Consider the following 25,000-nt stretch of genomic DNA (forward strand, 5'->3'; position numbering starts at 1 on the left):
TTGACAAACTCAAAAAGAACGAATCTAAATTGCCACATGTTTTACATAATCTGTCTCGCCACACATAAGAATTTTTTTAAAACCCAATAAAACAGCATAATAAGTTATTTGGCCATTTTCCCAATATACCAGAAGCTTACATATTCAAACACTATCTTGATTTTCCAGATTGGAATATATGCTTTAAATCGGATGATTGCGCAAGTTATTAGAAATTTTCAAAATATGAAAAGTGTCAACGATTATAAAATAAAACACAATATAAATCAAAACTCAGCTACCAAAGGGCGCACAGTGTTAAAGATTATATCAATCAAAACTTGAATACATTCTGCACCTATGGCACAAAAACCAAAATAAAAAAAAAATTAGAAAGAGAAAAAAACCCAACAAAAGCAACAAACAAAAAAACAGTTGATAAAAACTTACATAGATTTGGAGTTATTCAAACCTGAAATGTGTCAATAAAAAAAAAACACCCCCCCCCCCCCCCCCCCCAAAAAAAAAAAAAAAAAAAAAAAAAAAAAAAACAAAAAAAACAAAACAAAACAAAAAAAAAACAAAAAAAAAAACACACACAGACACAAACACACACACACACACACACACACACACACACACACACACACACACTGTATTTTACAGAGGCCAATGGATATCTTCTTCTTTAAACTGAATACAGGAAGCAAAAGAATAATTATTTTCCATAAAAGAACATCCATGAAAGAATCTTATTGATCTCTCATGCTTAATATTCTTTCTAACTTTGAAGTATTATTGTGACTTATCAAGATAAATATAATATAGATAGAATGCGCTTGGCCAAGGAGTTCACAACATTGCCATCCGGAAGTAAAACGGACCAACACACAAACTCTGTGTAACCATGAACTTTTATAGTCTGGTTAATACAGTTTAGTGAGAACAACTCACAAACGCGGATGGCAAAAACAATAACAAAGGCCTGAGTGACGTCATCTGCATACTATCTATATATAAGTGTACCTTTATCGTCGAACCCGTGAGTGATTTCATGCCCAATGACGACGCCGATACCTCCAAAATTAAGGGATCTGAATAGATGATTGGAAATTGGCATTGTCATTTAGTGTTATGGTCATCGTAAATATAGGCATTGAAGAAGAAGGAGGAGGAGAAGAATAAGAAGAAGAACAAGAAGAAGAAGAGGAGGAGGAGAAGAAGGGGAGGAAGATCAAACGAATGAAGAAGTAGAGAGGGTGAAGATGAAGAAGAAGAAGAAGATGATGATGATGATGATGATGATGATGATGATGATGATGATGATGATGATGATGAGGATGATGATGGTGATGATGATGATGATGAGGATGATGATGATGATGATGCTGATGATGACGATGATGATGATAATGGTGGTGGTGGTGGTGATGGTGCTGGCGGTGAAGGTTGCGGTGGTGGTTGTGGTGTTTTAATGATGATAACAATGAGATGACAACGTGTCTATGATGATAATAGGTTTCATGGTGTTAGGGAGATAGAAAATGAGCAATACATGAGAGAGGGGGGGGGGGGCAGAAGTGTTGAAAGGCTAATAAAATAGGATAAATACATTGATAATAAATCAATGTAATTGAGTTAGGTCAGACAAATAGGTAGAGAGATAGGTAGATCTAGAGAGATAAATAAATGGATGGATAGAAAGAGAAAGAGAGAGAGAGAGAGAGAGAGAGAGAGAGAGAGAGTGAGAGAGAGAGAGAGAGAAGGTGGTAAGGCGAAGAGAGGGGAGACAAATTAAATTAATGATTTTAGGGTCTATTAAATCATGGTTTTATTGCTTACTTTGGGAATGTCTCACTGTAGAAAACAGGCTGCAAAACACCAGCTGGGAAAACTGAAATAGAAATAAAAATCACGGCTGCTTTACATTGATATTTGTTTAGATTTTAGGATGAGCTACAAATAAATATCCAAAGTAATTCATTTTCAATTACAGATAATGTAAAATAAAGCGCCAAATGCTAGGGAATTTCTATAGAGAAAGACAAAGTAACAACAACAATCACAATGATGACAATATTGCTGATGACGATTGTGGTGATGATAATAATGATGACGATGATGATAATAATAATAATAATAATAATAATAATAATAATACTGATAATAATAATAATAATGATAATAATAATAATAATGATAATAATAATAATGATAACGATGATGATGATAATGATGATGATGATAATAATGATGATGATGATGATGATGATGATGATGATGATGATGATGATGATGATAATGACAATAACAGATGATATTGCCCAAAGATAGTTTTATACCTAATGGAATTAATAGATTTGACATCGTCTTGTGCATAATGTAGAAATCGATTGCTGTCATAAAATCGTTATTTCTGACTCTCCTGTCCACAAAGACTAGCATCCTATCCAACTAGCAATATGCACTTATTTAATGTCCATTCAACGCCATATACACTGCAATAAACTCAGGCTCCCTGAGCCTTATGTTCCAGAAAGACTACTTTCTTTACTTACTTTCGTAACATTGTGTTTTGACAATCCAAATATATCGATTTTCTATAACTCATTTCTGGTAAGGGAGGTTATTGGGCCATCAAGACGTGACTGTAATAACATAAAATGATAACTTACTGATAGTGTTAGTGTTAGGATTGTAAAAGGCATTCACTGTCACCACGAGTTGTTCCCATCTACAAAAAGGAGGAGATAATAAAGAATCAATAATAATCACCATCTACAATGCGTTACTCATCATCTCAAATTGATATTGATTAGGGGCTGCTCAAAGACGAAAAAATTGAATTTACAGACAAAAATATGAGACTTGGGTTAAGTAAGTTTTTAAAAAATTAGAAGAAGAAGAAGAAGAAGAAGAAGAAGAAGAAGAAGAAGAAGAAGAAGAAGAAGAAGAAGAAGAAGAAGAAGAAGAAGAAGAAGAAGAAAAAGGAGGAGGAGGAGGAGGAGGAGGAGGAGGACGAGGAGGAGGAGGAGGAGAGGGAGGAGAGGGAGGAGAAGGGAGAAGGAAGAGGTATAGGAAGATGTGATGGAAAAATAAGAAGATGACATACGTGTCCTTTCTGATTGGTTCCCTCAGTTTCTTCATCATTGTGAATGCATCGAATTCTTTCAGTTGGAGAATATTGTGGAAGTAATCATCAGGTAGGAATTTCAACTGTGGATGGAATGTGAGTCATCAATGGTTAAAGTGAGATTCCATTATTCTCATTTTGACTTGAAACCATTTTCTTCCAATATCAATATTTTAATGATTGCCCCCCCCCCCCTTTCCTTCCCTTTTTACAAATATCATATCTATAGATAACAGTGAACCCCCCCCCCTTTTTTTTTTGTCAAAGACTAAAAAGAATAAGATACAAACAAACAAAATAACCAAACAACAACAACAACAAAAACCTCAATTAATAAACGTAAATTTAAACATACAATTTCAATGAAGACTTTTTGACAAGTTTGAGCTCAATTTTTCTCTTCTTTTAGGAATTAAATGTATTTATCGTTAAATTTTCCAGTATTCTTTTCAAACTAATGGTATTGGGGTTTATAAGTTTTATGAATGAATTCTTCATCGATTTATAACACAAATACATACCCTACAAAGGGTGGGGATTACCACGAAAGTTCACGATACAATTCTTGTCCAATAGCCTAGCCCAAATAAAAACATGAACTTTTATATAGGGCAATATCTACTGAATGTGCTCAAGCCCATTACAAGAGTTCCCTAGCCAACAGCAGCACATAACATGTATGGCGAGACATGACGCCTCTTGGGCGATATTACATTTTTTTCCGAGAGAAACAAAGATGTTAACGACCAGGTACTAATTTTACACCTAGTACGGTGAAATAACGTAAGTAAAAAGCCTTTTCACAAGGAATCAACTATATATCGAGTGTCCTACCCCAAGACCACAGAGCCGCAGAAATTGTTAAATTCATCATCATCATCATCATCATCATCATCATCATCATCATCATCATCATCATCATCATCATCATCATCATTGCCTTTTTCACCCTGGGTCAGGGTATAGGCCACAGACAAACAATTCCCATCCTCTCCATCCCGAGCTAACTTTTCCATCTTGTTCCATTTCTTACCACCTCTCTGTACATCAGCTTCTATAATATAAAATCTTCTCCCCATACTTGAGGTGTTTCTGTCCGGATTGTATTTTCGTGGTATGGCAGAATGGTAAGTTTCGTATAACAGGACAAAATTATTTTCTGTACCAAAATGATTAATTAAAGGCGTGGACATACTATTTCGTATTCTTTGTCCAACTTGACATTGTCAGCGATGAATTCGGGGTAGCCGATATGCTCGTCAATGGCTAAGGCCTGTGAGATGGTCAAATATTAGTTAGGAATCAATGGACATGCCAATAATGCAACAAAATAGCATCGCCACCAACATCGTCATAACCATCACCATCAAATGATGATAACAGTAATAATGATAATACTAATAATATAGTACTTTACTACTACTACTACTACTACTACTACTACTACTACTACTACTACTACTACTACTACTACTACTACTACTACTACTACTACTACTTCTACTCCTACTACTACTACTACTACTACTACTACTACTACTACTACTACTACTTACTACTACTACTACTACTACTACCACTACTACTACTACTACTACTATTACTACTACTACTATTCCTAATAATAATGATAATAATAATAATGATAATGATAATAATAATAATATAATCATCATCATCATCACCATCGTCGTTAACCCATCACATCCTTAGTAACACCATCATTATCATTAACATACAATCAAAAGTAAAATAAATTCGACTCTATTCTACATTCTATTCATTTTGGCCAAAGACTTTTACTTAAAATATCGAGCAATTTAGACGATTCTTAACCAAAGAACATGAGACTCCAAAAGATGTAATAGGATATTAAGAAGATAAATTGATAACCACCTCAATCGATGGATATTTGAAGTTTCCACTTTCTGATCAAGCTCTATTAAATTTTGATTTTTGCCAATGCATACCATCAGTACATACAGTTTGTGTTTGTGAATATCAGAGTGGCAAACTAGAGAACATGCACTGGTGTAAACTAAAGGTCTGAAAAGGTGTGTTTGAAACAGCGCCAGACAATCAGAATAAAAATGTAGAAAAACTATTCATCCCCAAAAATTATCAGCCTTTCAATTCGAGGCAGGCTCATTTTTGGTGATGAATTTTTTTCTTGTATTCTTCTTTCTGCTTTGTCTGGCACTGTTTCATACAATCCTTTCAGCTCTTTATTCTTGTGAAGAAATGCCACATAATTCCTATTTCTATAGGTTATCTTAACGTATTTTCCAACCTTTTCTCTGGCAAATTGTTTGGTTTTCTCGTCCATCCACTCATTCTCATCGAGGAGTTCTATAAAAGCTTCTCTAAGGATGTGGATCATTTCCATGGTCTGAAATGTATGGATGAAATGAATTGTGTGATGGTGACTATAATGATGATGATGATGATGATGATGATGATGATGATGATGATGATGATGGTGGTGGTGGTGGTGGTGGTGATGACAATGATGAGATGATGATGATGATGATGATGATGATGATGAATGATGATGATGTGATGAGTGGATGATGATGGATGGATGATGAGGGTGGTGGTGGTGGTGGTGCGCGTGTGTGTGGTGGTGGTACTAAAGATGACAGCTATTTTATTAAATTCACGAAGTAGTAGATGCAACCTTTTTTTATTGGATTTGCCAACTTACCGTTTCTAAACTCTTTTTCTTGAAATGATCTTTGATAAACATAGCACCAACCGCCATGCCCATGTGTTTGTTGACAAATTCCACGCATTCTTTCCACGGGATGGATGGTTTGGTCACACCCTAGAAACGAAACGGAAATAATGATATTTACCAAGTGTAGCCTTTCACAGCTATAAATAATTCGAAGATGACGTCACTCAGGCCTTTGTTTTTGTTTTTGCCATCCGCGTTTGTGAGTTGTTCTCACTAAACTGTATTAACCAGACTATAAAAGTTCATGGTTACACAGAGTTTGTGTGTTAGTCCGTGATACTTCCGGATGGCAATGTTGTGAACTCCTTGGCCAAGCGCATTCTATCTATAAAGCTATTCAAGAACCGGTTCCATCGACATTTCTTAACATAAATGAATGACGTATAATTATTCACGTTGAGCAGCTTTCTTCATAAACTCAAACATTTTCCGATGAGTTTTAGATAACTACACATGTGTCAAACCCTCTTGAGACAGTTCCTTGTCAGAGTAAACCTGATGGTTAAATTGATTTTTAAAAATTAATATAATTTTTTTTTTAAAATGAGCATTTATATGGCACAATATACACTAACTCTAACTTTTTAAAACATTGTAGCATTTAATATGTGCAACAATACGTAGCCAACATAAACTGATGCTTCCAAAACAGCTATAAATACCACCACTCTCTAACATTTCAAATTTTCATTAATTTATTTTTGTATAAATTTTAGGATATTATTCAATCAACTTATGCAATATTGTTATAATCAATTTGTTAGTTGATCTATTTAAAATTATAATATAAAAATATTATAACGTACATCTAAAAAATGAAAGGAACTGCATCATGCAGCAAACGTATTGTTCTAATACTCCAATATTTAATATAAGAGCAGAATTATAGCTAAATTAACTTTTAAAAAACAGAGAACTAAAGAAAGAAAGGAGGTAGAAAAAAAAAAAGAATGGTTGTGTGTGTATGTGTCTGTGTGTGTGTGAGGGAGAGAGAGAAAAAGAGAGAGAGAGAGAGAGAGAGAAGAGAGAGAGGAGAGAGAGAGAGAGAGAGAGAGAGAGAGAGAGAGAGAGAGAGAGAGTATTAGCAAAATGCTAAGACAGATTTTATAGTATTAGAATAAGAGTTGCCCTTATTTCCTCATAACATACGACTACAACGACTACAACTGAGAGCATTAATTAGTGACCATAGCCATGGGCAAGACACACGAAACGAGATTAATATATTGGATTCTCGTGGTCAGGCTATAATTTGTACTTTGACCTTAATTAGACACGGGGTATAGCATTAACTAGTAATCAAGTGCAAGTCGTTTTCATTGTAGGAAAATGCTCATTCCAGTTGCTTCATCGTGAAACCAAAAATGTATAGCAGCTGCTTTGGAAAGAATGGTTGCTGTTCTAGCAAGATGAAACAATTCATGGGAAGGGGATCTAAAAGCAAACAGGATGTGAGCTGTAAAAAAAAGGAACAGATCATTTTGAAAGGAACAAATAACAGCATGCGATAATCTCCAGTCACGCAAGTAAAGAAAAGACCCCAATATGTTGAGCAACATTTTCCCCTCTAGATATGCGTGTGTAGTCATTTTTCAATATCATTGATGATTGGCATATTTCCACACACAAGTTTCCGTTTATCTATTTTTTTCTTGTCCTTATAAATGATGTCCTTAACCCCAATAGATTAAAATTATGCAAACAACATGGCAGCAACTTCTAACGGACTCACACTACAATATAATTATGACTTAATATCTAGGCGACGAAATCTTTACAGCATTCATGCATAGTGGCGAATCGTGAACTTATAGCCTGACACTAAAAAAGCTACGTCAAAAGACAAGTCTTCGGTCCCAAAAGAAAACAAATCGTTGGTTGTATTCACTAGTTCATCCAATGGAATCATTTGTTTCCTTGAGCTCTACTAACCTCAACTCACTAGACGCTGCACAAACCTTAAAAATGACGTCAAACTATAAGTCCTAGAGGTTCTCGTGTCGGGCTATAAGTTAACGATGGCTACGGACGAACCCTCCTGACAGCCGAATCATGATGCAACGTTCAACTATTGCTCTACTGTTTCAGGTTCTTTTTCACAACGTTTGCATGTGAATGTGGGAAGTCCACACTGATGAAACCGCCGTTTTTAGACCTATTAATCTGTTTGCAACCACACAATTCCTCCTCTTGCTAGTACAGAAGCCTGGTAACTTCTCCAAAGCATACTGTGTTGTTTTTGCCAGAGAGACATGATTAAATCTCATTACTTTCTCTCACTTCTTTACAGCTTTTTACTTTTCATAGATCAAAACATTCAGAAGGTGTCTCTGAACCGATGGTTAATTTATGCGGGTAGGGAGGTTTGGCGGTGTCGTTTTCACAACGGATCTGTCACAAAAGACAGACGAGGCTAACCGCGGTCTGTTGCCGGATAGGTGACAATGGTCGTAAACTATTTCAGTCCCGGTGTTGCATTAGGCGTAAAGCACATTGCACACGCTAACGCATTTGAGACAGGTTTGGATGAGTACCAGACTAAAGACTATGCTCATAATGTAAGAAACGTAAGGAAAGGCCACTCGTACTGTATGACATGGAGTCATGGACCAATATGACCTGCTTTGGTAATGTGACACATAGAGCAGGATGAACTCGCGTAAATGCTCTATATCAATGAGCACATTTATTATTTTTGATAATACTGCTTCATCTCATTATCTAAAAGATAGGTTGTCCCTTGATATCAAAACGCAATTCCAAAATTCTGCCGCTATCTGTCAAAATACACAGTTTCAGTTTAACCAGAAAACATTCTCTCCAATTATCGATCGATTGAAACAACTCAAGATTATCAAAAACCTTGAAGTTGACCTTAAAAAATGGAACATCTAATACGGGTGTGGTGCTAATTGATTTAACTCTCTGGTTGACTCAAAACGACAATGAGCAGTTATGTAACGCGCACGATGTTCGATCTGCATAACTTCCTTTTCCTCTTTAATCCTAATGAGATTTTCTCAGGCTTGAGTTAATGAGTTGTTGAGTACTCACGGTTGAGAAAAATAATCGGTTTATAAAGGCTTGATGGGATCAGTAACATCGGTATATATATATATATATATATATATATATATATATATATATATATAAATATATATATATATACATTCGTATAGCATATACGACTCTGTGTGTGTGCGCGTGTGTGTGTGTGTGTGTGCGTGTGTTTGTGTGTGCTTATATGGATATATACCTGCTGAACAAATACATATGAAACAAAAAAAATAATGGATGTCCAGATAGATAAGTCGGTAGAGCACTTGCTTCACACGCAAAGGGACCTAGATAGATCCCGGTTGATGTAATAATTTTAATAATAATAATAATAATAATAATAATAATAATAATAATAATAATAATAATAATAATAATAATAATAATAATAATTTTAATAATAATAATAATAATAATAATAATAATAATAATAATAATAATAATAATAATAATAATAATAATAATAATAATAATAATGATAATGACAATGATGAAGATGATGATGATGATGATGATGATGATGATGATGATGATGATGATGATGATGATGATGATGATGATAATAATAATAATAATAGCATGGTTATTATATAGCGAAGCCGATATTTTTCTGACCCGTCTGGTCCACCCAGCAGTCATTCCGGTGGCTGGGTCTCTTAGATCTCTTGAAAGGTAGTTTGTGATAGACAAACATCCTATCTATAGGGTAGCAAACAATTTCCACTCTCCGTTTACACTATGGAAAGCGGGATGAACTCTGGCTCTGAAGGACAAACATGTTAATATCTTGGTAGTTAGTGCATCTAACCATACTCTCTTTGAACATATACTACTTGATACATGCAGAATACTGCATTCAATTCGATCACTTACAATAAAACACAGAAACGAGGAATTAGACAAAAAAGTGGAAGACATAGAAAAGTCCAAAAATAACGCATCGTTTATGTTCAAAGCGACGAAATCTCTGAACCGAAAACCATTCGAGAACCCAAAACTACAGGATAAATTTGGCAAACAGACAACAAATCCCAACGATATCCTTGACATTGTAACTGACGACTTCCAGCAGAAATTTCACAAACAAGTCTCACAAATATCGCCCTTCTCAGGAAACCCTAGAGACCTAAACAACCGCATCACAACAACTGAAGTTAGAAATAGCATAAAGTGCCTAAACAATAACAGATCCCCAGGCGAAGATGAAATTCCCGCTAAATTGCTGAAATGCGGTACCCTCTCCCTGGATCTGAGCATTGCAAACATAATGAACAAAACATTCTCAACACACAAAGACTGGGACGTAAACAGCGGTGTCCTAATTACAATACAAAAACCAGGAAAAACGAAAGGACCCGTAAACAACCTGCGCCCAATAACATTACCGAATACCATAAGAAAAACACTGTCAACTATTGTCCTCAACAGAATTAGACCGAAAATAGAAAAATATCTATCACATAGCCAAAGCGGGTTTCGCCAAGACCGAAGCACATCGGACGTTGTATGGACACATAAATGGTTGGCAGCAAAGGCACTCAAAGAAAACATATCCATAACAATAACCGGAATCGATATGTCCGCAGCCTTTGATACGATCGACAGAGGAAAACTTTTGGAGATATTAACAGACATAGTAGACGAAGACGAGCTCCGAATAATCCGATTTCTCCTCAGCAACACAAAGATACAACCAAGGATATACGGGGCCACAAAACAGACGCAGTTCGAAAGTAACATCGGGACCCCCAAGGAGATAGTCTGAGCCCGATTCTGTTCACAATATACTTAGAACACGCTCTGAAAGAAGTTCGAAAAGTCATTCCAAAACCAACGACTCATATTGAGAATGCAATCCCTAGAGAAATCGCCTATTCAGATGATGTCAATTTTATTGGATCAACACCAGCAAATATAGACATCATACAAAATACCCTCATGAAATATAACCTCCAAGTCAATGCCAATAAAACCGAATTTACAACAATATCGAGGAACAAAGAGGAATGGAAAAGAACAAAGAAAGTAGGCTCACTAATTGGAGACACCGAGGATGTACAAAGAAGAAAACAGCTATCAAACGCCGCACTCAGTAAACTCACCAATGTATGGATTAGAGGTGACAAAATAAAGAGAAAAACCAAACTGAAACTGTACCGTGCTCTTGTAAAACCGGTACTTCTGTATAACTGTGGCACTTGGGCGTTGACAAAATCCGAAGAAGAACATCTGGATGCCTTCCATCGCACACAGCTAAGAAGGGTACTGGACATCAAATACCCAAAAAAGATCTCAAATGAATCACTCTATAAGATCACAAAAGAAAGACCAATCTCCCTTGACATTTTACAACAACGATGGCAACTTTTCGGTCACATACTACGCAGGGACAAAAACATACCAGCTAACCAAGCCATGTCGGGATACTTTCAAAAACACGGGAACCTTTTCAGAGGAAGACCGATCACAACACTCCCTGTGATCCTAAACAAAAACCTCACAACACTTGGACAAAGCATTAGTCTCATAACGGCAGGGGACCTTGAAAATCTGAGAACCCTACCAGAGGACCGGCAATATTGGAGACACCTCACACAGGAAATACTGGAAACAGCCAAGGCGACCCGATCTTTCGGTCGAGACGCGAAAGGCATCTAAGTCAAGTCAAGACATGCCGATTTTGTTTTCTGTAACTACGAGCGTATTGCTTTATTCCGATCGGAAACGACTACAATTTGGAAAATGTGTTCATTTGCAGTAAATGGCATTAACGAACAAAACAATTAAAGACAACCGGCAAAACAGTTTGGTATGGACAGCTGCAAATCAGAAAAAAGTGCCAAATAAGATCATCCTTTTAAGACAAGCATCTAGAATTCAAAATCTGATTTCTGTAGAAAAAAGAAATCAAATATCAAAATCAAGGGTTATCGACAGTGGTTAACCAAAGACTCAATGTGAAGAACTCTTAACTCTTAACAGATGATTGCAAGGATCATTGACTCTAGATCCAACTAGATCACGAAACGTTCTTGCAAAGACTATAATTCACCGATAAAGCCCACGGTTACCTCAACGGATATAAGAATAACAGAAATTATATATTTTGGGGCGATTCAAAGCCAGATAAAATGTTACAGAGTGGTCTTCATGACGAAATGATTACTCCTATAATAATCTCCCCTGACATCAAATCTTAAACGCTCTTCACCAAGAGAAAATAGACAGCAGTGCGACTTGGACTTCAAATTACAACCCGACTTGAATCCTCTCTGCTGTACTTTGGTGACAACAGGTCTGTAGTTATGATTAGATAAAGAATGGAAGAGATTACAAGAAAAAAGAAGTTTAAGACTTGAAGACTAGGTAACTCACCTTCATGGCTTGGTTCAACCGACTATAAGCCTCTCTGACTGGAGCGGTGGATTGTGGAGCCAACTCTAACATCAATCGCCAAATAAGAAAATTGGCCACTGTCCTGTCAAAAGAATGCATTCGATAGCTTAATATAATGCCAAACAAAGAAACACATGTTTGGAATGATCACAGTAATTATTCAAAACCTCGACTCAATCCTCACCAAATAGGACATGATATAAATAATATAATCTAAAAAAGATAAAATGATGACTGATTTAAAGAATTAAAAATGGAAAAGAAATGAATTTCTGGATAGTCTCTGAAGAAAACAATGAATTATGATGAGAAATGATCATTATGAAACGATGAAAATACTCTTTATCAAATTTGAAAATGCCTGAGCCATTGATCGTCATAAAGGAACACATTAAATAGTAGCATCTGAGGACTTCATATCTGTCTTGGACGAATATAATACAAAACAATTGACCCTCATATCTCGTGCTTTCGTAATATAACTAATAAATGTAGATAAAAGAAGATTCTGGTTCATTATAAAAGAGCTATCTAAAGACAGATTATTGTAAAACACATACCTTTTATCTGTTTCCTGTATTAACTTATCGGCTTGCTGGATATATTTCATAGCAAAGACTACAATGGGCTCGTTCTCTGTCAGCGGCACTGGGATAAAACCTCGCAAGTAACGTAGAACGTTAAACTGTGGGCATTAGGATGGTGAGTGGGAAGCAAATATTTTGATTTATTATGAATGCGAGATCGACTAGTGAAAAATTATATATAAACACGCTCATGATAATGTCAGCTTGGCCAACAGAACAGTGTTCATAATATTTTACGAATACAAATGTATCAACTGTAAGATAAGCTAAATAAAGAAAAAAAAATAAATTTAAAAAACCCAACAAACAAACAAAACCCACCACTAACAATAAAACATTGCATGGCTACAACTAACCCTTAATTTAGATCCAGCTTTGTGAATCTTCTCTGGAGACGAGGATTCAGCACATATTTATAAGAGAGAAGATAGAGGAATAAAAACAATTAAGTAGTAGTAGTAGTAGTAGTAGTAGTAGTAGTAGTAGTAGTAGTATAGATAGTAGTAATGTAGTTAGTAGTAGTTAGTAGTAGTAGTAGTAGTTAGTAGTAAGTAGTAGTAGTAGTAGTAGTAAGTAGTAGTAGTAGTAGTAGTAGTAGTAGTAGTAGTAGTAGTAGTAGTAGTAGTAGTAGTAGTGGTGGTAGTAGTAGTATAGTAGTAGTAGTAGTAGTAGTAGTATAAGTAGTAGTAGTATAGTAGTAGATAGTAGTAGTAGTAGTATAGTAGTAGTAGTAGTAGTAGTAGTAGTAAGTAGTTAGTAGTAGTAGTAGTAGTAGTAGTAGTAGTAGTAGTAGTAGTAGTAGTAGTAGTAGTAGTAGTATAGTAGTAGTAGTAGTAGTAGTAGTAGTAGTAGTATAGTAGTATAGTAGTAGTAGTAGTAGTAGTAGTAGTAGTAGTAGTAGTAGTAAGTATAGTAGTAAGTAGTAGTATAGTAGTAGTAAGTAGTAGTAGTAGTAGTAGTAGTAGTAGTATAGTAGTAGTATATTAGTAGTATAGTAGTAGTAGTAGTAGTATGTAGTAGTAAGTAGTAGTAGTAGTATAGTAGTATATAGTAGTAGTAGTAGTAGTAGTATTTAGTAAGTTAGTAGTTAGTAGTATAGTATAGTAGTAGATAGTATAGTAGTATAGTAGTAGTAGTAGTAAGTAAGTATAAGTAGTGAGTATAGTAGTAAGTAGTATATGTATAGTAGTAGTAGTATGTAGTAGTAGTAGTAGTAGTAGTAGTAGTAGTAAGAGTAGTAGTAGTAGTAGTAGATAGTATAGTAGTAATAGTAAGTAGTAAGTATTAGTAGTAGTATAGTAAGTAGTAGTAGTAGTAGTAGTAGTAGTAGTAGTAAGTAGTAAGTAGTAGTAGTAGTATAGTAGTAGTAAGTAAGTAAGGTAGTAGTATAGTAGTAGTAGTAGTAGTAGTAGTAGTAGTAATAGTATAGTAGTAGTAGTAGTATAGTAAGTAGTAGTAGTAGTAAGTAGTAGTAATAGTAGTAGTAGTAGTAGTAGTAGTAGTAGTAGTAGTAGTAGTAGTAGTAGTAGTAGTAGTACAAGTCCAATATCCGAACACTGTCCCGGTCTTAATTTAAGACTGCTGTAATTTAAACCATGAGTTGGTTTGGGAGATTTTTTTTAATGGATCAATGTGACCATGATAATTTGAGTTAACAGATTTCAAAATAAGAACACTAAAGTTGGTGTCAAAGATTCTATTGTTTGTTGTTAAGGGTTTTACGGCGTTGCAAGACATTAAGGTCATATCAGCGCCAGTAAAAAACGAAGCAAATGGGCAGTACAAAGATCTAGAATTACTATTAAAGCACTCAAGAATAAGCAAGACAAAGGGGAATTAGTTGAAATAGGCAACAGATGTAGATTCCAAGAGGACACTATCAGTGTACCTTGTTTGAGATCACTAAATGTCTCATCCCGACACAAGCACAGGTCCCCGCTAAGAGGAACACACTCAATTGTTTACAAATCATATATGTGTAAAAGGAAAAAAATAATACAGTGCATAACAGAGAGATGATTTACAAGGAAATTTTGTCATCTCCCAAAACTAACACATTTAACGTTCTCCCTCCTAGCCGGGGTATCTAGCTAGGAAAAAAATCAAGTCATCTCATTCTAAGTCAAAGACCGAAATCAAGTTAGAAAACAGATATAGGGGGATAAAAGACACCGTATGTATCTCCCTGCCCACTATGGGAGGTCATGAACCCCATCCAACCAAAGCTTCTAGATCTAATACCGATATAGTATTGTATATTATGAATGTAACTCACGTTTGGAATATACGATTGAAACGTTTCAATAGGCATCTTCATATATAAGGCTCCGGTATCAGATCTTTCCTCGGATGGTGTTGTGGCCTGGAAACACATGATTTAGACCAATTAACGCGGTATTCATTTTTTTATTATTCGTTGTTTTTTTTTAGAGATGGATGAGATAAAAAAGTGAAATGTCAAATGAATGGGGAAGCTTTGCAACAAAGGGAAATTTGCTCTGTAAAATGGAATAATTCTGAATATTTTAGTCTTGTTGCAATTATTTTCATTGATAACAGTCCATCTTGCTTTTAAAGAAAACAGCTACCAGTGTAATATTATAACCTATCAAGAGTATTCAGGCCATAAAAGTACAGTCATACCGACATCAGACATTTATTTTAAACAGGTAACAGTTTAATTCAAATACAGATCCATTGAGATGGCACACCTGTCTTAAACAGGATACTGCCTTCAAAAGGTTAATGAGAACTTGATACACTCATACCAACTTGTATCTATCTATACACAATTCGGAACTCTGCTTTTTTTACATTCTATCTTGCTTTGCTCTGAGGAAAATTATCAAAAATCTCCTTGTTTGTTGATATTAAATTACAGCTCTTAGCATACATGATAATAAATATTCTGGAATTGTTTAAACTCCAGATGTGCCCGAAATCGCTGCACATGTTTGCAGGTGTGCGATGGATGGAAGCAAATCTCGGCTCAAAACACAAGAGTGCAGGAAACATTTCATTTTACCTCTATTTAGATTTTATTTTTTTTTCTTTGAAAGTCCTTGATAACAAATTTTATTGATACTAGATGTTGTCTGCCTTATTTTCGCTCAATGCAACGCTTGAGACTGCTGCTTGTCGTCAATAATTTATTTTTAAAAACGCGATATTATTATTACACGTTAATATTTTGAGATCGAAAGAATAGCTTATATTGTACAATTTAACACCCAAACAATTTGTCAAATCTATGATGGCGAACCCTATCTATATTTTTTAAAAGTTATTAAATGTGAAATTTTAAGATTTAAAACTAATCATCAGAGGCGATACAGATATATTGTTAAGTTGTTACTCTTTAATGAGAGAATAGATATTGCAGAATGTTTTGTCTTGTAAGGAAAGAATCATTTTTTGTTTTAAATGCAAACATCTTTTAAATAAAATGTGGGTCTATTTACCTCTGTAATTTTGGTTTCAAACTCCAAGAGCTCATCAATCTGTTTTTCCACATCCGGGCCACTTTTACCCATGAGCTTAACGAGATCTTCTAGAAACCGCCTGTAGGCATCTCTGTGAATTTTGTGCTCCGGAAGTAGATAGTATTCTCTGCTTGGCATCCCTAATGATGTCTGATCGAACTGCAAAGAATAGTGATTGATTTTAGATTCTAAGACGAAGACTATTTAAGAAGGGGATATCGGAAAAAAAAATATCAAAGAAATAGAAAACAAAGACAAAAAACAAAACAAAAAAAAAAAAAAACAAAGGAAAAAAATACAAAAGAGGAAATAGAAGAAAACAAGAGGTTCTTTCACATTTAATTTTGATTTGATTCTGCGACAAAGAAACTATCAATCAATGACAAGACTCTTTGACTGTGATGTTTTAAATATCAATTATAAAAATGGTTGGTGCTCGAAGCTGTAAACGTATATAAATTTTACATAAAGCTAATTTTATCATTCAATTTGAATTGTGGCATCATGATTCAATAAATATCCTCCACGTATCCTCTATCTGCACGCTAATGTGTTGCATCTGTATTATAATTTAATCGTCTTAAACTAAAAGAATTAATTTCAATACAAATTGTCTTAAGTATCGTTCTTGGTAATTAATTTGGTTACTTTATTATTTATTTTATTTTATTTGCAAAAGCCAAATGTTAAACTGTCATGTTCAATAAATGATCCATCAATGAGCTTCTTTCGGTGATACATACAAACTATTCTAAATATAGATATCTCAACATGTCAAAAAGACAAGAGGACAAAGTTAAATGTGAATTAATCATAAAAACGAAGACGTTCACAAAATATCTCTCTCTCTCTCTCTCTCTCTCTCTCTCTCTCTCTCTCTCTCTCTCTCTCTCTCTCTCTCTCTATCTATCTCACTCTCCCTTCTGCTTCTTCTTCTCCTTCTTCTCTCAAACAGTGAAACATGCCCACGTACACACTCACCGACAACGCATAGCGAATTAGATCAGTGACAAGATATTGTTAATCTCAATTTTTTTCACACCGAAACTTACATGTATGATATTAACGGATGAATTCTTGTCATCTGCCTTGACCAGACAGCTGATAATGAAGCCATTGTCATAGCGACCTCGTATCCCTGAGAGCACATCCTCCAATACAAAATTACTCGGTGACCAGTCGTCGTCCAAAATTGGCCAACCACCCAAGTCATCAATCACCCCCCTCAGCGGTTGGCTCCCGCTGCTTTTCGTGTTAGCTGTCAAAACAACCAGATTATATTGAATTTAATAATGTGTTCAGAACTCGCCGGCATTACTCGATAATATTCTTTCAATTTGAATTTGCTATTCTAGAATTATCTAGGGATAGAGATCTCATTTTAGATGCTTTTCTTTTTGATGTGAGTGAATACCGTATACGTGTTGTTGGAAGACTATATTTTGGTTCAAAAGAAAAATGACAGCGTTTTGAAATATTAAAAATACACTAATTTTGCTCAAAACACTTTATTAGGAGTCCGAAATCAACAGCAACACAAAACATGCAAGGTTTAGTCACACGCTTGAAAGGCACTCTTACACTAAAAAAAAAACAAACCAAAGTTAGCGCTTGTAGCGATCAAAAACTCATTTCACTCCGACAGAATCTCAGTGAAGAGCTTCTTTTAGGAATCAACTTTACGCCACCTACAGCGGGACTCGAACCAAGAACCTGCAAAGTCATAGGCCGTGTCAGACCACCAGACCATGAAACGACTAAGACACAAGCACAGACCAGGTCTGTGGACACACGTGACAAGTTAATGTTACGAAACCCCACGTAATTTATAGAAAATGGAACTCCATTATGACCAAAAACAACCTGCAATTTTCTCATCAAGATCTCTGTCACCCAACATCGGTAGGTGTATGTGTGTGTGGAGGAGAGGGGGGGGGGGAGGTGGGGGGTTCAGCAGCTCAATAGCAAATGGCCTAATTCGCACGGCACATATAGACATAATATTATTGTTTTACACTGACAAACATTTTTTTCATTCCAGTCAGAAATTATTACTCCAAAACTCAACGCTTAAAATGATCCTCAACTTGTCAACATGTCTCAAACTGAGACTTCCTAAATCTGATACTTCGTTGAGACAATTTTGCAAGCTGAGGTCATCTTAATCGATTATTATTTGGGATACACATTTTCTGGCCTACGTGTATTTTTAAAACATCTATTTATTATTCACATCGGAATCGTTTCCTGAAGTTATGTGAATAGCAAAGTGATCGGGTTGCTGGGTCTCGATACTATAATAATATTATTGGACTTTTCATGCTAAAGATATCAGGATCAAGTCTGATGCTTTATAGGGACTACATTATCAGCTTTTTCCTATAAATCCACACCCCTCCCCCCCCCCCCCCCCCCCCCCCAAAAAAAAAAAAAAGAAAACAAAGGAACTTATTTGAAATTTACGACCAGAAAACTCGTTCTTCAAATATCGATTGATTAAAATGACCATGATCTTGTCAAAAACACCCAAAACTGAGACTTCCGGAAGTCCAGGTTTGAAAGTTGTTGATAAGATGTCGGTCATTTTAATCGATCTATTCTTGAAGGACGAGTTTTCTGGCCAAATACTTGGAAACGTGTTTGTTGGTTTTTTTCTGAGTACCGCTGCGGTTGTGGTCTGCATTTAACTTGCTATAATTAGATGACGTGCATTGACATGAAGGATAAAATTATTTCGTATGAGGACTAACTATACTTACAATCATTCATACACGACTGGTATAGCATCTTTGATTTGAGAATAGCAGAGCAGTCTTCAGGATGTTTAGGCTTTTCCAGCATCACTGTTGAATGTTACATGAATGGAAATTCATAAAATATGAATTGAAATAGAAAGTTTGAGATAATTATTTTATACTTTAGCTTGAGATATTAACTCATCACAAGCCCGCAACTGCAAGGCAAGTCTAATAAGGTCTTAAGTGAGGAGATAACTTCCAAAAACTTGAATTTTTGCAGTGTGATAACCTAGACCTAAAACACAATTTTCTTTGGTTCAATCCGACATTATCCGTTAATTCTAAACTTAACTGCCATTTATTCCTGACAGATTAGTTAATTGTGTAATTAACAACATAACCCTTCCCAACAACAAAAACTTAACTAAGATAGTTTTAATAGATAATATGTAGGCCTATTTGTTATTTAATGCGTGTAGAATTGTGGCTCTTATAACATAAACGAGACCAGAAGATTCCAGCTGTAAACCATAGACCTATTTCGCAATACAATCGTGTTGCAATCATCACCTTTTTTACATCCTCACTACAGAAAGCTTGTCCGTGGTCAATAAATGATCTAATAGAAAGCATTTACGATTGACAGTCATCTGACCAGAAACGTATCAATTAGTTGGTTTGTCATGTCTTTTGCGCGACAAGAAGCAGTACAAGCTCAAGCCCAATGGATCTGTATGATTCGAATTTACTATTATCATTACTTCGGGTAAAAGTATGAATGTTATACTGATAACAGTAAACATTGATACATCTAGATATATTAGGCATCTCGATGTGAATATTAGAAAACAATGCCAAGAGAGAATAGATCATAAGTGAAACGCAAAATAAAATTTAAAAATTATAAATTTAAGAAAAACAAATGATAACTAAACAAAATCCTCAACAAAACAATAACAACAACAACGAACCCCCCCCCCCCCCGCCCAATAAAAATACAAACAAACAACAACTGCAAAAAAAAACCCCGAAAAAAACCCCAACAAACAATCCAAAAAAAAAAAAAATATATATATAAATATATATGTATATATATATATATATATATATATATATATATAATATATATATATATATATATACACACATATATATATATATATATATATATATATATATATATATATATATATATATATATATATATATATATATATAAATATTACAATCCCCGAAGATTATGTTCCTGGTTCTCTATACTACAATATTACTTTCTCCTCATTTGCATTCACCACACATCACAACGAGTCTAATATCATATAATATTGTTTCATAGTCGGAGTGTAAAAAGACGAGATAAGAATTAATCTGACCGTACTCTGACAAAACACATATATAAAATCAAAATTGGCTGGAAAACTTTTACTTCGAATGTCTATCGGTTTACCAGTAAACTACCGTATTCTGAAGAAAAAAAAAACCATCTCGTATTAAAAAATTTGGTCAGAAAACTTGTCATTCAAATATCGATCGATTTAAATGACTCCCATCTTGGCCAAAAAAGTTATTAACCCTGGGTCTTCGTGGTTGATCGATATTTGAATGACGAGTTTTCTGGCCAAAGTTTTAAATACAAGTTGTTTTATATTCAGAGTACGGCAGTTAACTTGTTAAAATGACCTTAAATGTGGCAACATGTCTCGGACCTTTTCTTTGAAGTCTCAGGTTGACAATTTGAGGGCCATTTTAATCAATTAATATTTGAAATATGAATTTTCTCTTGCCAACGTATAAACATGTTACGTAACGCCACGGCTGTGTACTGGCGCGCGTTGATTTGATAACGTACGTGATTAGTTTTATTATACATTGGACATCTAAAAACGCCTGTGCTCGACAACGTGATGAGAATTTGTCCAGTGCATCAGCCAAACTTTTATCTATATCTTAAATATATTATTAGGTCGTATTAATTATTAATACAAGATAAAAGAGAAATAATCTTTACACCGCTAAATTACGATTTCGAAAGTAAACTTACTTCCAATGGAGTTCACTAAGCATAATGTAAGGGGTATTAAGCTGCTAGAAGGTGTGTGCTTTAAAAAGTAGTATACAAAAATAAATATAAAAGCTAAAAAAAAACCCCAAAAAAAAAACAACAAACATTGGATGTTTCGGGCTTAAACCATTCTTCAGCCAGCAACAAAAAGAAATTAAATTTTTGTTAAACACTTTAAACATAATGAAGTGGCAAATGATGAAGCTTGAAGCTCACGCGAGAAGAGACGATAATATTGTTATTTTGTAAAATTAAGGTGAAGAGAAATCAAGGAAAATCCGCCGCCATTGTCTACAGAATTGTGACAGAAAACACAGTTATTTTCAAATTAACCAAAAAAAGTTGACATAAGTTGCTGATGGATAACATTGTTGGTCAACTTTTAAAAACTATCTCAACCTTATGACTTTAAAAAAAAAGACAAAAAAAAAATTTATAAAAAAAATAAAAATAAAATAAAGAAATGTCTAGTATCGGTTTTGGGAATTTTTGAGAACTTGAGAGTGATCTTAATTGAACGAGAATTGTGTTTTGGCAGAAAACGTTATGGTGTTTATATGTAGCATTGATCAATCAAAATACCCAAAACGCTGAACTATCCGCATTTAACTGTCGATAGAAAAAACCCGCAGAAAAATGATAAACAAAAGTTATACAATAATATTTGAACATTACGTACAATTTTTAAGACAAAATTAAGAAACAAGGTAAATTAAACACGTTCCTTTTAAACAACATAAACCGCGTTAATTTATTTAATCGTACAAATATTTTCATTATGTGGTTCCTGTTGTTCACTACAGAGAAGTTGGAGACAAGACCTTCCATTAATTAATTTGTATTTTATGTTTTTCAAGAACCTTTAGAAATTTGTTGCAATCTATGGGTTTCTCAAAACAAACATTAAACTAGTCGGGTTTCTATAAATAATCAAACATATTTCAAGCAAAATCAAACACTAAATTTTTGCATTATATTGTTTTATATCATCTATAAAAAAACACCATTCACTTGAGTAATAAAAACTGTTCTGTCTTTGTCTACGTAATAAGACGTGCGGCATTTCGATTATAGATCTTTCATACCATTTCGTGGAACAGTCATAAAATGGTTTTGTATTATGTGTTTAATGTCACGTTGCTTAATATTGCCTTCACGTCTATTTTGGACAAGTATAACGAAGAGTTTGTTTAACTATTTAACTGCCGTACTCTGGAAAAAAAAACACGTATTTAAAATTTGGCCAGAAAACTCATCCTTCACATATCGATCGATTTTAATGACCCTCATCTTGGCAAAAAAAAAAAACTTGAGAGTTTTTGCCAAGACGATTGTCACTTATATCGATTGATACATGAAGAACGTTGTTTTCTGGGCAAATTTATTAAATACAAGTTTTTTTTTCCAGAGTACGGCTTATAACTGGTTAAATCCCTCGTCCATCTATGTTATAAAATGTAACTCTTAATAATATTTCTGTGGTTGTGTGTTTGGTGTATAGGTTCAGTATTCAGTCTTATTGACCTGAAAGTTCTATTAACTATAAATGTGACCCACTGTCTCAGAACTGTGTCGAGTTTGATTGATTTTGATGATGGGGATTTAATTTATAGTCAAATGTATTATGATGCACGGGTTACGTTTATGTATATTGGGTATAATCTAGTCTAGGTGAACATATTAGCCTTTAGCAGACCTGACAACAGATGCGCTTGATTTAACAATTAATAGTAATAATGATAATAATAATTATAATGATAATAATAATAATAATAATAATAAATAATAATAATAATAATAATAATAATAATAACAATAATAATAATAATATAACATACTAATACTAATACTAATATAATAATAATAATAATAATAATAATAATAATAATAATAATAATAATAATAATAATAATAATAATAATAATAATAATAATAATATTTACATTCAATAATAATAATAATAATAATACTACTAATAATAATGATGATGATGATGATGATGATGATGATGATGATGATGATGATGATGATGATAATTATGATGATGATGATGATGATGATGATGATGATGATGATGATGATGATGATGATGATAAAGAAATAAGTCCCAACACTACACTTCTCACGCACATACAAAAAAAAAAAAAATCAGAGCCACTCAAAACAAAATGCATTCATTCTCTAACTTCGTCAACCAATTGGGAAACAGATACTATTTCAAAATGATAGCCTACTAGATGTGGGGAATGTAATTGACAAAATATACCTCTCATCACCCGTTGCAGTTCTTCGTAGTGTTTATCAAATGTAGTATATGATGCTTTGTCATCGGGAATGAGGTGATTGCGATTCCATGTTCCACAGGCATATTGGTAGAAGTCATCACACGGCTCCGCACTCAGATCCATACCTGACAATAACTGGGCGGCTGGATGAGAAGGAAAGACCAAAAATAAATGAATTAGTTTTATATAGTTCGAAATAAATTTATCCTCTGTGTTAAAATCTCTTTACATAAGGCCCCATAACCAATAGCAGCTTTTAACCACTAAGACGTTATATAATACGATGGTCAAGCAATGCATTGCATAGGGGTGTTTTTTTGGACACAAATAATGCTGTCAAGATGATGATGATGATGATGATGATGATGATGATGATGATGATGATGATGATGATGATGATGATGATAACCATTTTTCAATTAATTAAACTTTGAAATTACAATTGAAATTAAATATTATGCTGCGCAAGAATAATAACAAGAAAACACAACATGACAAAAGTGCCTGCTCCACTAATTTTTTCTGATTTAATTGCAAGAACCATGGAGATAACGATGATGATGACGATGCTGATGATGACGACGACGACGACGACGATCGTGATGATAACAATTATTCAATTTGACTTTGAAATTCCGATCGAAAATAAATAATTGAAAACTTCCACAGAGTTTGATCCTGGTTTTATAACATTAACGAGTACGGTAAGAGCCTTTTATTTAAGCACTCAATTTTGCGCCGCCGATAGCTGGATTTGAACCAGAGACTAACATGTCAAAATCTGGTTGTCAGACCTCTAAACCACAAAGATACATGAAAACATCTCGAAAAAATACGGGAACTTATGGGAGGACAATCATGTTAATGGACATATTGGTGGAACGGACCTCCATTGATTTCATAAAGCGATAAGAGAATAAATGCAATTGGTTCAGGCTCTATCATATTATATTATGATGTTGGTGTGGTATCAATCAGCAAATGGATTGTATTTCCCATTGGTATATAATATTACAGAAAGCAAAGATGGCAAAATATTACAACATAGCACACTAGGGTAGACAAAGATCTTTGATGAGGAATTACATCTCATGTACCATGTCTTGCGTTAAGGAAACAGGAAAGAAATTGACATGCTCCCTCTGTTTTGCTGATACTTCACGTGTATCTGTGGGATGCTGGTGTTTGTGTCTGATTGTGTTGTTGGTGCTGTTGTTGTTGTTTTAGTTATTATTAGTGTTTTTCTTATTATTGTTTGTGTGTGGGCGTGTGTGCTTGTTTGGTGTTTTAGTGTGAAAGTGTGCGCGTGGAAATATCTATTTTAGAATTTTCAACAGCAGGCCGCGTTATGCAAGAATGAAAACAAGAAGACAGCATGAGTGCCTGCTCCGCTCTCTATACCGAATTGCTATGCAAGAAAAATGGTAATGACGATGGTGGTGATGATGATGATGATGATGATGATGATGATGATGATGATGATTATCATCATCATCATCATAGCTTGTCGCCCCAACACCGAATCCACTCCGCAGCATCTGGAG

At 34.4% G+C, this 25,000-nt stretch overlaps 1 protein-coding gene across 3 annotated transcripts in view; it reads right to left on the reverse strand.

The window, feature by feature from the left end:
- LOC144971232 (neprilysin-1-like) overlaps window positions 1-25,000 on the reverse strand; it is a 93,278-nt gene that overhangs the window by 4,285 nt on the left and 63,993 nt on the right. For all 3 annotated transcript variants that reach the window (XM_078911741.1, XM_078911742.1, XM_078911743.1), the window contains exons 5-18: window positions 23,438-23,599; window positions 19,131-19,214; window positions 17,424-17,629; window positions 16,351-16,530; window positions 15,165-15,251; window positions 12,863-12,987; window positions 12,282-12,384; window positions 5,817-5,936; window positions 5,403-5,501; window positions 4,308-4,385; window positions 3,092-3,195; window positions 2,655-2,713; window positions 1,822-1,873; window positions 1,006-1,073 (exon numbers count right to left, since the gene is read on the reverse strand). In XM_078911741.1, coding sequence (XP_078767867.1) covers window positions 1,006-1,073; window positions 1,822-1,873; window positions 2,655-2,713; window positions 3,092-3,195; window positions 4,308-4,385; window positions 5,403-5,501; window positions 5,817-5,936; window positions 12,282-12,384; window positions 12,863-12,987; window positions 15,165-15,251; window positions 16,351-16,530; window positions 17,424-17,629; window positions 19,131-19,214; window positions 23,438-23,599 — 1,527 coding nt within the window. The remainder of the gene's footprint in view (window positions 1-1,005; window positions 1,074-1,821; window positions 1,874-2,654; window positions 2,714-3,091; window positions 3,196-4,307; window positions 4,386-5,402; window positions 5,502-5,816; window positions 5,937-12,281; window positions 12,385-12,862; window positions 12,988-15,164; window positions 15,252-16,350; window positions 16,531-17,423; window positions 17,630-19,130; window positions 19,215-23,437; window positions 23,600-25,000) is intronic.

This window comes from Berghia stephanieae, chromosome 4, assembly GCF_034508935.2.
Source record: "Berghia stephanieae isolate SIO BIC M18660-M18661 chromosome 4, UCSD_Bste_1.3, whole genome shotgun sequence".
Taxonomy (NCBI): domain Eukaryota; kingdom Metazoa; phylum Mollusca; class Gastropoda; order Nudibranchia; family Aeolidiidae; genus Berghia; species Berghia stephanieae.